Genomic DNA, 16,164 nt, shown 5'->3' with positions numbered 1-16,164 from the left:
CAGTGATTTTAGGGAGTGCTGTTTCAGTGAAGTGAGGCAGGTAGAAGCCAGGCTGTCATGGACAGGAGGCATGTGAGGTGTGAGGAAACAGAGACAGTGCTCTGGAGACACTTGACTATGGATTGAGAGGAGAGTGGGGCAGTAGCTGCTGGAAGACATGGAGTCAAAGAAAGACGCTTCTGTTTGTTTTTTATGGTAAGGGAGACTCAAGTGTGTTTAAATGTTGATGAGCAGAATTTTGTTCAGATGAGAGGCTGACAATGCCTGAGAAAACAGGGACAACAAACAGAAAAGTGTTTTTAAGAAACCAAGAGGGCTTGCCAGGGCCCCTCAGCAGGGTGGCGTTCAGAGTGAACATCTCCAATCCTTTGAAGCTGGCTCCTGGGCACTAGGCTGGCTGTGGCACTGCCTCTGAGTGCTGTATATGCCCCACAGTCAAGGCCAGCACCCTTGGATGGCCAAGTACATGTACCTTATGGACCCTATTCAACCCTAGTTGAGGATGGCAGGGGTTAGAGATGACTGGACAGACCATAATGGGCCATGATGTCCTAAACAAAGGTGCCACATCCCCACAGTCCTGGGAGAAGAGCCATGGGCCTCTAGGCCTATTGTGGACATGAAGCCCATTGCCAGTGACAGGATGCCTGGAGCCCTCCTGGATGACATCCTTAAGTCCAGAGTCCCCAGATTCCTCCATTCCAGCTTGGCAATGCCATGTTGGCATGGGACAATCTCAGGCATACCACAGGGCAGTGGTTCTCAGAGGACGGTCTCTAGACTAGGAGTATTAGCATTACCTGGAAATTTGTTGGAAATGCAAACTCTGAGGCCCCACCACAGATCTATCAAATAAAAAACTCTGGAGGTAGAGTCCAGCAGTCTGTGTTTAACAAATTTTCCAAATGACTTTGAGGCACCACTTCTACAAGATATCAAGCCGTTCATCCCTCCATTTGCTGTCCATCCAGTAACCTAAAATTCACACATCCACCAATCTAAACAGCCATCATCCAGCTGTTCATTTCTCAGTGCAATTCCACCAACTGTCTTAGGTAGTCTGGACTGCTGTAACAGGACATTCACAGACTGGGTGGCTTATAAACAACAGAAATGTATTTCTTGCAGTTCTGAAGGTTGGAAACTCCAAGATGAAGGTACTAGCAGATTCGGTGTCTGGGGAGAGCTTTCTTCCTGGCTCACAGAAAACTAGCTATCAACAATCCATGTTCACATTCTGTCCAGCCTCCTGTGCCTATCTAATCTGATGTAATCTAGTCTGTCATCAACCTAAATAGTCATCATCCTAAATAGTCTTTTATTTATGTTACATACATCTATTCACTATCCTCACAATTCATTTATAATACAAAAGAATATTTAAGCTCTGGTACCCACCACACCCACCTCACCTTTCTAAGGAAAATGGACACAAACATTTCTTTTTGTTTAAAGTTTCAGGATCGTATCATGCATATTAAGTGAAATCAGTTTTACTTCTCTGGGCAGCATCCCTGACTGGACAAGGGTCTTGGGATTCCTCAACTAAAGGCAACTGTGTTTGTATCTGTAAAGTATGTGATATATTATATATAAATATATAAAGACTATACATAGTAGCTTATGTGTGTATTACATATGGATACAATATATTCTATATAGATCTGTCACACACATCCATACATATATAACTTCAATACCTTGCCAAAAAACTCTGCCCAAATGAGGCTGTCTGTACTGGATGGTGACAGACTTAGCCAATCATAAATATTCTCTTCCTTCATTCTCTTTCTTGAAGAGTATGTATGCTCAGTATCATTGAGAAGTCACGCCACTTCAAGCTCTAGTTCTATCCTAACAATGGTAAGCTATGTTCCAGTTTTCAATTAAGCCTGCTGAATATGTCTGCCTTTAAAGAGTGGGATTCAGAGTGAACCTACAGCTCAGAGACAACTGTACTGCTGGGTGTGACTGTGCAACCCTGCATTTAGTCCTCATTATCCAAGACAAATGTCAAGCTGCCTCTGCTGGAGGGTAGAGCTAGATGGCCACACTATATCTCATATCCTCCTTATTCACAGCTGATTTGAGCAGTGCCACCTCACTGGAGGGAGACTGCACCCATATCCCATCCATCAGCAAATCCTGATTACCTTCAAAATACAACCTAAACTGGACCACTTATCACTACCCTCACCACTGCCACCCTGGTCCAAGCCACCAACCTCTCTTACCTGGATTTCTATGGTAGCCTCGTAAGTGGTCTTCCTGTTTGCCTCCCGTTCCCGCCTTGTCCCTTTCAGTCTATTCTCATCATGGTAGCCAGAGAGGTCCTTTTTAAAATCTAAGATCATGTCACTTCTCTGTTGAATATCCTCCAGTGCCTCCCCTCCTTTTTGGAGTAAAAGTCTAAGTCCTCACAATGACTTGTAACACACTTCATGATCTGTCCTCTGCTACCCTTCTGACCTCATCTTCCACCATCCTCCCAGTGTTCACACAACATCAGCCACACTGGCCTCACTGATGTTCCTCACACAGTGCTGCAGAGTTCCCACCTCAGGACCACTGCGCTTGCCATGCCCTCTTCCTAGAGTATTCTTCCCCCAGATATCTTAACAGCTCACCTCTCACTTTCTTCAGATCTCTGCTCAAATATGACCATAACAGGGACACCCTCTCTGAGTGTCCTATGTGCCTCAGAAACCCAACCCCTCCCCAAACTGCTCCCACACTTCTTACCCTGCTTTATTTTTTCATAGCACTTATTGTCAGCTCACATATAACTGCCTACTGTCTCTCTCTCTCATTAGAAAGTATGCTTCGTAAATGCAGCAACTTTGTTTTGCTTGCTATTTTTCAACACATAGGAGCTTTGTTGAGGTACAAGCAGTCTCATAAATAAGCACTTTGTAAAAACTTGTGGAAGGAATGAGTAAGAGTGGCTGACAGTAGACCGTGAGGAAGAAAATCGAGCAGAGGGAGCCTGTTGAGACGGGAATGACTGCACAGAGAAATGCAGGAAAGAGAGGAACCTTGATGTCCTCGGGAGATGGAGAGAAAAGCCACTATTCATGATTTTCCAGTTCCAATCTTCATGAGGCAGACGCCTGAATGTCAGTGCTCTCTGCAAGGTTGTCCATTGTATTCTCACAATTGTTCCCCTCATTCTTGAAAACTTTTGGGTTTTTTTTCTGTTCCTTGCAACAAAAACAACCTTGACTTGAGCAGTATCCTTCCAACCATCCATCTACCCATCTCTCCATCCCCACATGCCCTTCTAATCATTTATATTTCTAATCATCTATAGTCAGATATAGGGATTATAGTCCATTAATCCCTATAAGCATCCATTATCCTAGAATCCACCCACCACCCATCGATCCATATAACTGACAACTGGCCATCCACATGTTACCCTTTCATAACCTCCAGGAAGAGTGGAGCCAGGTCATGAAGGATCTCATCACAGGGCTAAGGCCATCCAACTTTAATGCGGAAAAGTGGGGAGCTAAGGAAGGATTTTGAACAGAAAAGTTACATAGTCGGATCTGTATTTTAGAAAAATAACTCTGACAGCTATGAACAAGATAGATAGGTCTTCCTGTCTAAAGGCAGGAAGACCAGTTGGGGTAATATTAAAATATTCCAGATGATGAATTAGGGCAGAAGCACAGGGGCTTCAGAAAAGAAGATTCAAGGGAGAGACAGGGAAGCAGCTCTGGGAACAAACACAAGCCAGAAGGGCAGGCCTAGATGAAAAACTGTCTAACAGGGGTCCTCAGTTTTGCAATCACCAGGCCAGCCCAGGCACTGTATTTGTCCCAGATCTTAAGTGGTACCAGGCCTCCTGCACATTCTGCACATTTGGGGCAGAGTTCCCCAAAAGACCCATCCAGAACCAGTCCTCTCTGGGCTCTTTAGCAGGGCGCTCTATCCTACAGCTCAAGTCTCTGAGTAAGTGATATTTCCAGAGTACACAGTCCCCCGCCAACTGGTCTCACAGCTCAGCCCTGGCTACAGAAAGCCAGGGCCTCTTCTCTGTTAATTTTCTTCAACTCTTCAGAGGTTGGGCCTTGGGCCCAGTGAAGTCAGGGTCTGGGAGGCAGCCCTGGCTCCCTGCCCGCCCACGGAGGCTATATTTGGAGCAAGACAACTCCCTATAGACACAGAGCTTGGGACCCACCCTGCAGAGCTGACCCAACCAATTTTACTTTGTATCCATGAAGTGTGGTGGTCATTCACTTTTCACTTGGTAGTTCATTCATTTGTTTACTTATTCATTCCACAAACATTTATTGATCTGCTACTATGATACAGCAGGTCCAACAGGATGTGTGGTGGGCACATATCTGTATATGCGTATATATGGATATCTCTAAGCAGGGATGGCAGAACATACACTCTGGGTGCCCTCCCTCAGGGCTCAATGATGATGATGACTCACGCTCAGGTGTATATGGCATCTGTGGGGACCTGCGTGCAAGTGCATGCAGGCACGTGCTCTCTGAGGAGATAGCTATGACTCAGTGGCACGCGGCATCTGTGGCTACCTGTATGGTTATGTGTCTGAGTTCAGGCATGAGCATAGGCGCTTCCTCCTCAGGGGGTGGGGGAAGTGGTTGTGACTCAGCTGGCTGCACATGGTGACTGGGAGCCTACAGGCCAGCTGTGACTTTATGGCTTTGCTTATTTGCCAAGCCAAACAGTCAGTATTGGGTGCAAATATTCTATAAGAGTGTGCATGGGGTAAGTCCTAAGCCAGGCAGGGACCTCCAGCAGGCAGGAGAGACTCAGCTGGAGGCATTTGCCTCTTGTGCGGCCCCCACCCCCCACTCCCCCCGCCGGCCTCCTCCGCCGCAGGTAAACGGGTCCTACCCTCCCTCCCTTGCCCTCTCCACTCCAGCCTCCTGGAGTCTCAGCGAGCGCGTCCCTCATAGACTCCACCATCATCCCTCACCCACCGATCTCAGGTGCACACACGAGACTAGGCCCAGAGGTACAAGGCTGTGGCCTTCAAGCGTCCAGCCCAATCCCCTTCTGTTCCAGCCCTCAGAACGGCGCCTTCCTCCAACATCCCAGCCCCGGTCCCGTCCGTAGCCTCGGCAAGCCCGCTCCAGGGCCCACTTCCCATCTCGGCGGCCACAGACCCGCTGCCTCCCCATCGGCGCGGCCCCATCTTCACCTCTGAGCTCCTTGCCCCTCTCTCCCTGGCTGTCTCTGTCCTTATCTGTCCCGAGTCTATCTTTGTCTCTTCTCCAGCCGGGCTGTCTGCAGCAGAGGCTTCACCAGAGTGGAGGTGCTGACAGAGTGGGGGTGTGGGGAGGACACTCTGTGTCCCTTCTTGAGCCTTATCGGGAAAACTGAAGTCACTGCTCAGGGCTGAGGCTGGAATTTCGCCCTAGATGACCTTGCTGGGTCTGCTGGGGACTCCGCAGGGACAGCCAGGGTCAAACGAGTCAGGAAACAGGCCCCTGTTAGTGAGCTGCCCGCCCGCCCTCGTCCCAATCAGGCCGCCTGCAGCGCCCTCCGCGGGAGACGCCGGGGGGGGGAGAGGAGGGGGAGGAGAAGGGAGGAGCGGCCCTGTTTTGGGCACTCGCAGGAACAGACGGGAGGCCGTGTGGGGCTGGAATCGTGACCACTGATGCCACAAGGCCACGGAGCCCTCCTCAGGGTCCCGGGCGTAAATCCTCAGGGGCTTGAGGAGGAGCTGGGGCGGCCACCGACCACCTCCCCGCAGGCCGCGGGCAAGCGGCACACCATACCCGGGGGGAACGCAGGAAGAGGCCCTCCGGTCAGGATACCTGGGCTTCGTCCCAGAGTCATCACTGCTGTGTCCCCTTGGGCAACTACCAAGCTCCCTGAGCCTCACTTTCCACATCTGGAACATAGAAAAATTGCGCCCACCTTTTGGGTCGTTGCAGATAAAATGAGTTCACGTCAGGGCTGGCTCTCAGGAGGCGCTCAGTGCCTGTGGCTTTCCTCCCCGGTGGGTCGAACCCGGGCGGCGGGAGCGAAGCGGCCACGGCTCAGCGGACGCCCGTGTAGCCCCGTGTGGCCCCGCGCGCCCGTGTACGGGCTGAGACCTGCGGGCACGGCGCACGCCTGCCATCTGGCGGCCAAACCACCTAGCAGTCCGTCCCGCCCGCGGCCGCGCGCATGCGCAGACCTGCACCACCCAGCAGCCCTCACACCGTGCCCTGCCTTCCCCGCCCAGGGATCCGCCCAGGGATCCCCCTCTGCCACGCCACGCTCCTCCCCCAGCCCAGACAACCCCCTCGGCCACGCAGACCCGCGCCACGAGGTCCTTTCCTGCCCTCCTTCCCCCAGAAAGCGCGTGCATTTCGTCACCCTTGGAGCTGGGGTTATTTCAGGACCTGCAAAGGAGGCTCAGGATGGTGGGATTGGTACTTAATGGAGCGCTGGGGCAGGCTGGCGGCTGAACCGCGTGTTCCTGTTTCAAACAAACCTAAATGTAGGCCTGGAAGGCTGTGTACTGAAATCCTAGTTGGTGCAAAAGTAATTGCGGTTCTTGCCACTCTAGGTTGTCTGCAGAGTAAGATTATGGTGAAGCATTTTATTTTCTTTACATGTCTTTTTCTCAATCTTCCACATTGGGTATGTATTGGTGATAAGAAAAAAAACCTACAAAAGTTATTTTTTGAAAAAAAATAACATGGGGAGAGAGAGAGAAAGGGAACTGAATTGGCCTATCAAGGGGATTCCAGAAGTTTTTGCCTTTCTAGTATCTCTGTTTGCATGTGGACTCCCAGGATTCCCTGGGAGAAACGGAGAAATGAAGCCCAGGGTGTGAGGCATTGAGGTTGATTGTCCTATCTTTCACATAAACTGGGATTAACTTCCTTTAAGAAAAAAAGGAAGGAAAAAGGGTTCCCAGCCTTAGGGTATAGTAGGGTAGAGGCTCCAAACAGACCAGAAACTCTTGAGAGTTGAGGTGGTCAGTCTCTGCTGTCTAGTTCAGCAGGAGTATCCCAAGTGCAGGAAGCATCAGCTGCTGGTCAAGGCCCTGGGAGGTAAAGGGGAGAACAGCTCTGGCCACCACCGCTAATGGCCACGAAGGGAGCCACAGGACCCTTAAGGGGACAGCAGAGGCTGGAGGTCCTTGGGATCTACTGGGAGGTGGCAGTCACAGGCCCTTGGGTCCTCTCCACAGCCTTGCTGGGCCTTTCAAAGAACAGGTGTGACTGGGGAAGCGTGTTGCTGGGCTGCTGCCCTCACCTGGGACCACATCTGTTCACTCATCCATTTACAGATTTGCCAGCTGCCTGCCTTTGCCGGATACCTCAGAAGTTACGGACCTGCCTGTGGAAATGCAAGGAGCACCTGAGGCATCTCCCAAACTCCAGTAGTAGCCTTGAATGGCTGACCCACCGCAGTCACCTGCCAGATCTTCTCAGAACAGGCCAGCCCACCAGCAACATGCCCATTAAGTGGCCTGATCCAGCTCAGATGGAAAACCCCTCTCCATGTGACTTTCTAAAGAACATGCATGAAGACAAAACACCAGGGCAGGGGAGTGAGTCCCTGCAATGTGGAGAAACCTGAATAGGATATGCATGTGCCTCACCAGTGAGGGACAGGTGGCCACCGTATGCCTCAGGTGTGACACCCTGAGGACACATCACCCGCCCAAGATGACACAGTAAGGTGAAACCACAGTAAAGCCCAGGTCTGTTTGACTCTGAAGTCCAGGCTACTTTCCAATTTAGTGTCCTAAATTGGAAGGAAGCCTGATTGGGGTGGGGGTGGAGAGGAAGGTTCAAGCGCTGACCGTTTGTAGCCCAGGCTGGGAGGGCAACAGCTCTAGAAAAAAGCCATTCATAGCTTTAGCCATCTTCCAGCTAACTGCAATGAGGTGTACAAGGCCTTGGGGCTCTGGGATGAAGTTTTCCACCTCTACACCTCGTAAACAAGTATTCCAGACCCACCCTCCAAATGGAAACAGAGACCCACGTTTGGCAGAGTTGGAAAGTGACGCTGCTCTCTTATCAGCCTGAACTTCGAGGGAAGTGGAAGACCGATGAGTGTGGAGGTGAAGCAGTCCTGGTATCCCCTGAAACCAGACTGTGGGAGGATAGTCTTCCCAGGGAACCTGCTCAGGATGGTCCTGGCCAATGCATCAGGAAGAAAAGGAACCTAAGAGGGAAAATGCAGAAAGTGGGGTAGGGAAGCTGCTCCCTGAAACAGCCATGGGCTGCTGGTCCAGGCTGAAAGTGTTGCCAGAGGGGGAGAGGCAGGGTGAAATGGGACAGGAAACGAGGACTTCCGATGAGGAGGAGGAGGGGGCAGTGGGCTGTGGGTCTTGGGGACTGAACAGAATGGAGTTTGCTAGACAGAGCTTCCCTCTACCCACTCCTAATATCCCACTGGCCCTTAGCTGGCCCCTGTGAACTGCTGTTAAGGAGGATGTAAACACAGGAAGGCCTGCATTCCTGTGGGTGCACAACCCTAAGAGACCATGGACTGCGTCCGTGTGGTGGGAACAGGAAAAGGAGGCTGAGTGTAGCCCTGCTTGGAATTTAGTGTCCACCACAGATATATCCACTACCCAGGGCCAAAGACTCGGCAGCCTCAGAAGTTTCCATGGAAGCTGACCACAGGACTAGAAAGGGTCAGTGCCCTCCTCTGCATGTAGGGATGACACATGGCAACTAGCTGGGTAATAGGGCACAAAAAAATTAAATGTTTGACATAAAAATGTAATGAGGACCCGAGAGGAGGTGGGTGGTGTAATGAGCATCCTAGAAGCCCAGTTCAGATTTCGCGTGTCCTTCTCTGCAAATTGAAAGGTGAGGCCAGGGGAGGTGGCTCATGCCTGTAATCCCAGCACTTTGGAAGGCTTAGGTAGGCGGATCACTTGAGGTCAGGAGTTCGAGACCAGCCTGGCCAACCTGGTGAAACTCTATGCCTACTAAAAATATAAAAATTAGCTGGGTGTGGTGGTGCACGCCTGTCGTCCTAGCTACTTGGAAGGCTGAGGCAGGAGAATCACTTCAACCTGGGAGGTGGAGGCTGCAGTGAGCTGAGATCATGCCACTGCACTCTAGCCTGGGCATCAGAGTGAGACTCCATCTAAAACAAAAAAAAAAAAATTGCAAGATGAGCCAGTTCAGGCATTCTAGAGGCACTACATTTATAGACAGTAAACTGCACAAATCCTGGATATAAAGTTGATTGCCTTTTACTTCCGTAACCACCACCCACTGACAGCATCCCAGAAAGTTCACTTGTGTCCCTTCCCAGTCTACAGCCACCTGCCTGATACCCTCACTTTAAATCCACCGATTAGCAGTGTGTCTTGGAAATTAATATGAATGGGTGTATGTGCTCCTTTGTGTTTGGCTTTTTTGCTCAACATGATGTCCATGAGATTCGGCGGTGGTGTTGCATCTCTCTGCAGTATGTTAAGTGTAGTATCCTTTGTCTGAATATACAATTCATTTGTCTATTCTCTATTGGTGGATATTTGGGTGTCTCGGGTTTGGGGCATTATAAACAAAACTGTTGTGAATCTTCTTATACAAGTCTTTTGGTAGACATCAGCCTCATTTCTCTGGAATGAGTGGAAACTGCTGGGCCAGAGGGTAGATGTTTTATTTAGCTTTAGTGGATATTGCCAATTAGGAAGTTGGGAGGTGATTATTACACTATCTGATATTTAAAGAAAGGAGTAGATGGGGAAAGAAAGGAAAGAAAGAACTACTCCCAAGTCTGATTCTTGAACAAATCTGGAGCACCTCCTCTGCACTGTAAAAGCTGTGGCATGCCTCATATGGCTTGACTTTATTCACCTGATCCTCACCCCACAAGGGCCTTGCTCTGTGCCTTGCAAGAACTACCCAGAAGGTTGCAATTAAGGCTTGGCCAGTTTAGAACAAGCACAAGTGCTGTGCAGGACACATCACCACCTGAGCAGCAAATCTGAAAATGCATTCATCACAAGCTGCTAAATGGTGCTGACAGACCCACCCTGTGTTTCAGCACCTGGAATGAAATCAGGGTTAAGGCAGCTTTTACACTTCATGCCTCAACAATCTGCATCACAGTCTTTTTTTTTTTTTTTTTTGAGATGGAGTTTCACTTTTGTTACCCAGGCTGAAGTACAATGGCGTGATCTCGGCTCACGGCAACCTCCGCCTCCCAGGCTCAAGCAATTCTCCTGCCTCAGCCTCCCTAATAACTGGGACTACAGGCGTGCGCTATCATGCCCAGCTAATTTTTTGTATTTTTAGTAGAGACGGGGTTTCACCATGTTGACCAGGATGGTCTCAATCTCTTGACCTCGTGATCCACCCGCCTCGGCCTCCCAAAGTGCTGAGATTATAGGCGTGAGCCACCGCACCCGGCCCCACAGTCTTTAAAATATATCCAAAGCAACTTCCTCCAGAGGCTCTGGGTGTGTCAGAGGTCCCTGCCCTCTGTTCTCTGCCAGCTCACAGAGAAACAGGGATTCTCCCTTCCAGGTGCTCCTCATTTACACCAAAGAGATCAGTCAACTCCTGGGACATCTGAATGGGAAACCTGAACCCCAAGGGTTGTACTATGTTCTGGATAATAGGACTTGTCTTTCTGCAGAGCAGGTTTTCTCAACCTTGCCACGACTGACATTTTAGTCCAGATAATTCTGTTACTGGGTGCTGTCCTGGGTATTGTAGGATGTTTTGCAGCATCCCTAGCCTCTACTCATTTGATGCCAGCAACACTCCCTCCAGTTGTGACAACCAAAAATGTCTCCAAACATTGTCAAATGTCCCCTGGAGGGCAAAATCACCACCAGTTGAGAACCACTGCAATAGAGAAACAACAGTTCTTAAACACACCAACCAGTGTCCTCTCCTTCCCTCCAAGAGGGAAAGATCAGCTTTCCAATACACAATCAAACTGGACTGAGTGGCCTCAGTCCACAATAGGCATTTTATCCTGGCAACAATGTAAACCAAAACAAACCAACAACCACTTTACTCTGGTGAAAGAAAAACTGAAAGGCATAAAAAGAAAACTAAGGAAAACAAAGGTAAGAAAATGTGGAGGTAATAGCAACAATGAGTAAGAAATCATCTTTGTAAGTTCCCGTTTGTGAGCTGACACATCAGCCATGGCTTGCCCACATTGGTGACTCAAACACCAAACATGAGGCCATAGCTAACTTCTTGGGGTCTAAACTCCAAACCCAGTGTTTTCAGGAAGTGTCCCTAAACCAAAGTCCATCTCATTATATGAAAATACACATAAATATACCCAACTTTACCCCCACTGTTTTATTAAATCAGACAGTTTAAAATGCATGTTCTGATATTTTTAATTTTCTTATTGGGTCCATTTTACTTAAAAAAGACATACAAAATATTTTTAATATATCTTATAAAAATTAGCAAAAAATTGTGGAAGTTGAGCATATTACATTGTACAATGTTTTGATGAATGTTTTTAAATCATAAATATTTGGTTTCCTCTCAACATAGCACATCACAAAAATACATTTTAAAAACTGTTTTCATGCTTAATTCCTGTAAATGATCATATTCCTAATTATTAAGGAAAACACCTGATTATGACAAGCACTCAAACACTCCTGAAATTTTCTGTACAGTAATTACAAAAGTAAAACCAAGAGTTCTGTTGGCCCTTTGACAGGTAAAACCATTTTAAATACTAGGAAAAATTCAGTTAGTATCAAAATATAATTCCAAATGGTATTTACTTAGTTCATTTCTGTGCTATCTTTGATTCACAAGTATCTAAGCCAAAGCACTGTTTACAAGGATGTTGCCTCCCCTAGACATAGTGCCACTGAAACCAAGATATAAATCGGTAACACTGTGCATTAAACAGAAACCTTCTGCACAGCCACATATAAAACTGCTTAGTCATATCAAGGTCCACCTGTGACCAGAAAGCAGGCAGTCCTTAGGCCGATGTCCAGGAGCCAGACAGTGAGGTCTTCAAGAACCCAGGGCTGGAGCAGCTAAGCCCCAGGTCATGTTTTCAGCTACAGCTGTGGATTAAGCCAGGTTTAAGGAAGGACATTCTGCAAAAGTGCAGGGCCTATTTCATAACTTCTAGAAATTCACATATTCTATCATCACCCTCCCCACCATGCAGAGACTCCCCAGGGCCACACTGTTTCCACCCCATAGATTTCACATAGGTAATTAGCTTCTTTGTAAAATATTTTTTCCTCATTCTGGAATGAGGGATACTGGAGTTTTCTGGTGTAATGTGTAATCAAACCACAGGAAAGGTTCCATGCCTTGCCTAGTTCTCATTGGTCTAATACACCTGCCAGCTACTAAATAAAATGATAATACTGATAAATGGCTGGGCAGAAATTCAGCACCCAAATCAGCTGTCAAATTTCAAAAGCACATGATACAAAAATATTTTAGACAATAATCCAAACTTTATAAAGGTAACTACAAGAAATCATTGAATAAAGTTACATTTTTATTAAACAGCTAAAAGTCTTAAAGACCACTTCTTCATTGGCAAATATTTTCTAGTCATAAAAGGTGATAATTTATGGGATTATATTCCAGTTTCCAAATACATACACTGAAACCGCTAATAACACTCTCTCTAGATGTATACATCTATTTGGAATTGCTTTCTTAATATGCACTTAGCAAGCACTAGCATAAGAATACCTGAGGTTCTCTGTCCTCATTTAATACTTGTAAAGAGAAAAGGACTTTAACTATTCTACTGAATTCTGCCCCCCGCCTTTTTTTGCAACAACTGAATTATCCCCATATTTATTTACAGTTTTAAGCTTGATTGCTGCCCATGGAATTACTGCTGCTTCTCAGTTATAACTAGTGTTGGAAGGCTTGATTTCATAAATGTTCTTCTTAGTCCAAAGAGAGGTCACGTATGAAAACCTTCCTTAATACTCCTTTGAAATCAGATACATATAAACTATGATCCTAATTTCCCTGTTAAACTTATTTCTATTGGATATTTCCTCCATTGTCATCACAGAGGAAGGGAAAAAGCAGAAATGCTGCCCATCTAACAAAGGCTAACATCATGGCTAGGCTAATATATTGACATGCTATCATCGTTATGATGTTTTGAATCTAACTAGCAGACATACAGTCAACTTCCTATTGGCCATGTGCATATAATTTGCTTTCTTAATTATCCAAATAATTTTTATTTCAAATTAGCTTCTTTCTACTACTCAGCATAATCCTCTCACAGCCTGGCATATACTTAGTAGCACATCATTGACTAGAGAGAGTGAGTACAAGAGAAAATTAGGTTGAGAATATGGGGCAAAGGGGTGGTCTCCTTTAAGGTGAGGGGAAAGGAGACAGGAATGAAACATGTCAAGTATATGATGGTTAGGGAAATAAATATCTTAGTAGAAGTTAGAAAACCCCTACTAACAGGATCACATTCCAAAAGGGCAACCAGGAAATGGCAGTGACTCCGTGACTTCTGTCAGAGCACCAACTGTCAAAGGCATTCCATGTCAAGTATTGGGGAAGGGAAAGCAAACTGCCCAATCTAGTTTAACAGCACATACTCGGAGAAGGAAACATGTTGCCAAAGGAAAGGGCTAACACCCAGGTCACAGAGGTTCTGACTACCCCATGGCTGTGAGCCCCTCCAAACTCTGCAGAGCTGACTATGCTGTCTGCACCCTGCCTCATTTGGGGAAGAATCTGAGAGAGCTAAAAGGTAATTTTCAAAAGGTGAAGTTTTCAAAGAAAGAGTAAATAAACAGCTTGACAATACTGACTTTTTTTCCCCTTTTCAGGTAACCCTTATTTGCAGAAAGATAAATAAGAAGGCTTCCTTAGGATATTGACCCACTTAGAGAGGCACAAAAGGAAGAAGAGTTAAAAGCAGCAAAGCCATTTCTTTTTATTTATTTATTTATTTTTTTTTTTTGAGATGGAGTCTCACTCTCACCCAGGATGGAGTGCAGTGGCATGATCTGGGCTCACTGCAACCTCCACCTCCCGGGTTCAAGTGATTCTCCTGCCTCAGCCTCCCAAGTAGCTGGAATTACAGGCGCCTGCCACCACGCCCAGCTATTTTTTTTTCTATTTTTAGTAGAGACAGTGTTTCACCAGGTTGGCCAGGCTGGTCTTGAACTCCCGACCTCAGGTGATCCTCCCACCTCAGCCTCCCAAAGTGCTGGGATTACAGGCGTGAGCCACCGCGCCCGGCCCCCAAAGCTGTTTCTTTTGTCTTTAGCATAAAGCTCTCCCGCCATGTAGTATCTACATAACTGATGTGATTGCCAGCAAGCACAGTCATTCTGTGGTCTTCTTCTCTTTCCAGTTCTTCTCTCTCTCTTCAAGTTCTGCCTCAGTGAAAGCTGCAGGTCCCCAGTTAGTGATCAGGTGAGGGTTCTTTGAACCTAAGAGACAAACATGCTTTAAATACAGGAAGTATTATATTCTTCAGGGTACCCCATCATTTTTCTACAGATAAAATAGTAACTTTTCTACTTTATTTCTTCTCTAAGGAACATCCATAAATGTCATACCAGCTAAAACAACTAGAAGATGTATACCAAGGGGATTAACTGGTCCCTCTTACCTATTAGGGGTAAGGTTTTCAAGAGAAATTTACCCTAAGCAGGGTTTTTTTTGTTGTTTTTTTTTTACATTTGGGCTAAAAAAGTGTCTAGAACAATTCAAATACACAAGTCAAACATAAAAATAAATTTAAAAATTAATATATGATTACTTCAAAGAGTTTATTACCTGGTTCTATCAGTCGAATTAATCCTTCATGATGGGCCACTTTGTCCTTCCAGCTCTTGGTCTTATTGGTTGCCATCTCCAGCTTCTTTTTAACTTCCTGAAACAAAAGTGGATTTTGGACTATGCAGGCACACAGGTAGTTTAAGAACCAAATCACAACTATTGGGCCCTTACTACATAATTGTGAATTATATCATTAAATCCTCTCATAGCCCACTCTAAGAGACGGGAACTACTATTACCCCATTGTACAGAGTGAAACGGGTTCAGAGAAGGTTGGTAACCTGCCTAAGGTCACCCAAGAGGAAACAGTAGAGCCAGAAATGGAACCCAGGCTGTCTGATTCCAAAACCCATTCTTCTACCACATGCACACTAATTATAATGGGTGTATGACCCTGTGTGCCAGTTACAGTTTACTGCCTTTCACTCCAAATCCACCCTGAACTGTCCTGCTAGTGATACTAAAATAATTCTCCCTCACTAGCTGGCAGGACAAAGCTTTGTCAGTAGAGGGTGCTGAAGGGACACGAGGAGGGAGGGACTTTTCCAGATTCCACTCAGCAGCTCCTGTGGCACTCAGAACACCCACAGTGCTCACCACTAGTGAGTTTTTATAGCACCTCCCTGTGGGCTTTGCTGGCACAGCACCTCAGCAAACTTTTTGGCCATCCGTGCACCCTCTCCACGGAGGTCTGGATCACAGCACTGGGGTTAGGGAGCAAGGAGCAAGGCATCTTCTTCCAGATCTGTTCCCTCCCTAGTGCTCTGCCAGTCTTCCAGGTAGTGACTGCTCCCTACGTCTGCCATTCCTGCATCCTCAAAGTCTTCTTTAGAACACAGTAGGTAATCCCCTGTTACAGTTAATAATGTTTTATATTAAGCTTTCCCTGTTCAAATTACTGCACAGTTTCTGTCTGTGGTGGACATATCCTGTAAAAACTCCCTCTTTCTTCTTTCTTACAGTTAAGCAAGATTCTTACTACAGCTTCATATTGGCAACTAAGCAAATAATTCTATTATTGAGAAATGTTTTTCAAAAATTCAAACACACAAGTTTGCAGGGCTGAGTCTCATTACCTCGTACTGCTCAAGTGCTTGTTTCCGTTCCAACTCCAGCTGCTCCAGCTGCTCCATGGCCTCCTGCAGAGCCTGCTCCTTCAGGACACGCTGATTCTCCAACTCCTGCTTCTCTGCCTCAGTCATCTGAATGGCCTGCTGCTGCTCCAAGTGCCACTTTTCTAGTTCAGCCCTCTTGGAAGACTCTTCCTCCAACAACCTACAATGTGGAGGAGAGCTCCAGATCAAACCCTGCCCAGGTCACCACCCAGACCCAGCAGATGAGGGAGGCATTTTAGATAAGAGAGTATTTCAGTTTGTCTAATCCCCCTCTCATTTTACCAGGAGGAAAGCAGAAGCCAGAG

The 16,164-nt window shown here is 46.9% G+C and overlaps 1 protein-coding gene across 1 annotated transcript in view; it reads right to left on the bottom strand.

Annotated features, from left to right (window-relative positions):
- Positions 1-11,298: 11,298 nt before the first annotated feature.
- The window catches only part of SWAP70 (switching B cell complex subunit SWAP70), a 90,538-nt gene continuing 85,672 nt past the window's right edge, over positions 11,299-16,164 (bottom strand). The window contains exons 10-12 of the mRNA XM_032240718.1: positions 15,821-16,019; positions 14,742-14,838; positions 11,299-14,392 (exon numbers count right to left, since the gene is read on the bottom strand). Coding sequence (XP_032096609.1) covers positions 14,286-14,392; positions 14,742-14,838; positions 15,821-16,019 — 403 coding nt within the window. The 3' untranslated portion in view covers positions 11,299-14,285. The remainder of the gene's footprint in view (positions 14,393-14,741; positions 14,839-15,820; positions 16,020-16,164) is intronic.

Source organism: Sapajus apella, unplaced genomic scaffold, assembly GCF_009761245.1.
Source record: "Sapajus apella isolate SASKATOON/1434 unplaced genomic scaffold, GSC_monkey_1.0 scaffold47, whole genome shotgun sequence".
In the NCBI taxonomy this organism is placed as follows: domain Eukaryota; kingdom Metazoa; phylum Chordata; class Mammalia; order Primates; family Cebidae; genus Sapajus; species Sapajus apella.
The sequence above is the reverse complement of the archived record's forward strand: the minus strand, read 5'-3'. Positions and strand labels throughout refer to the sequence as shown.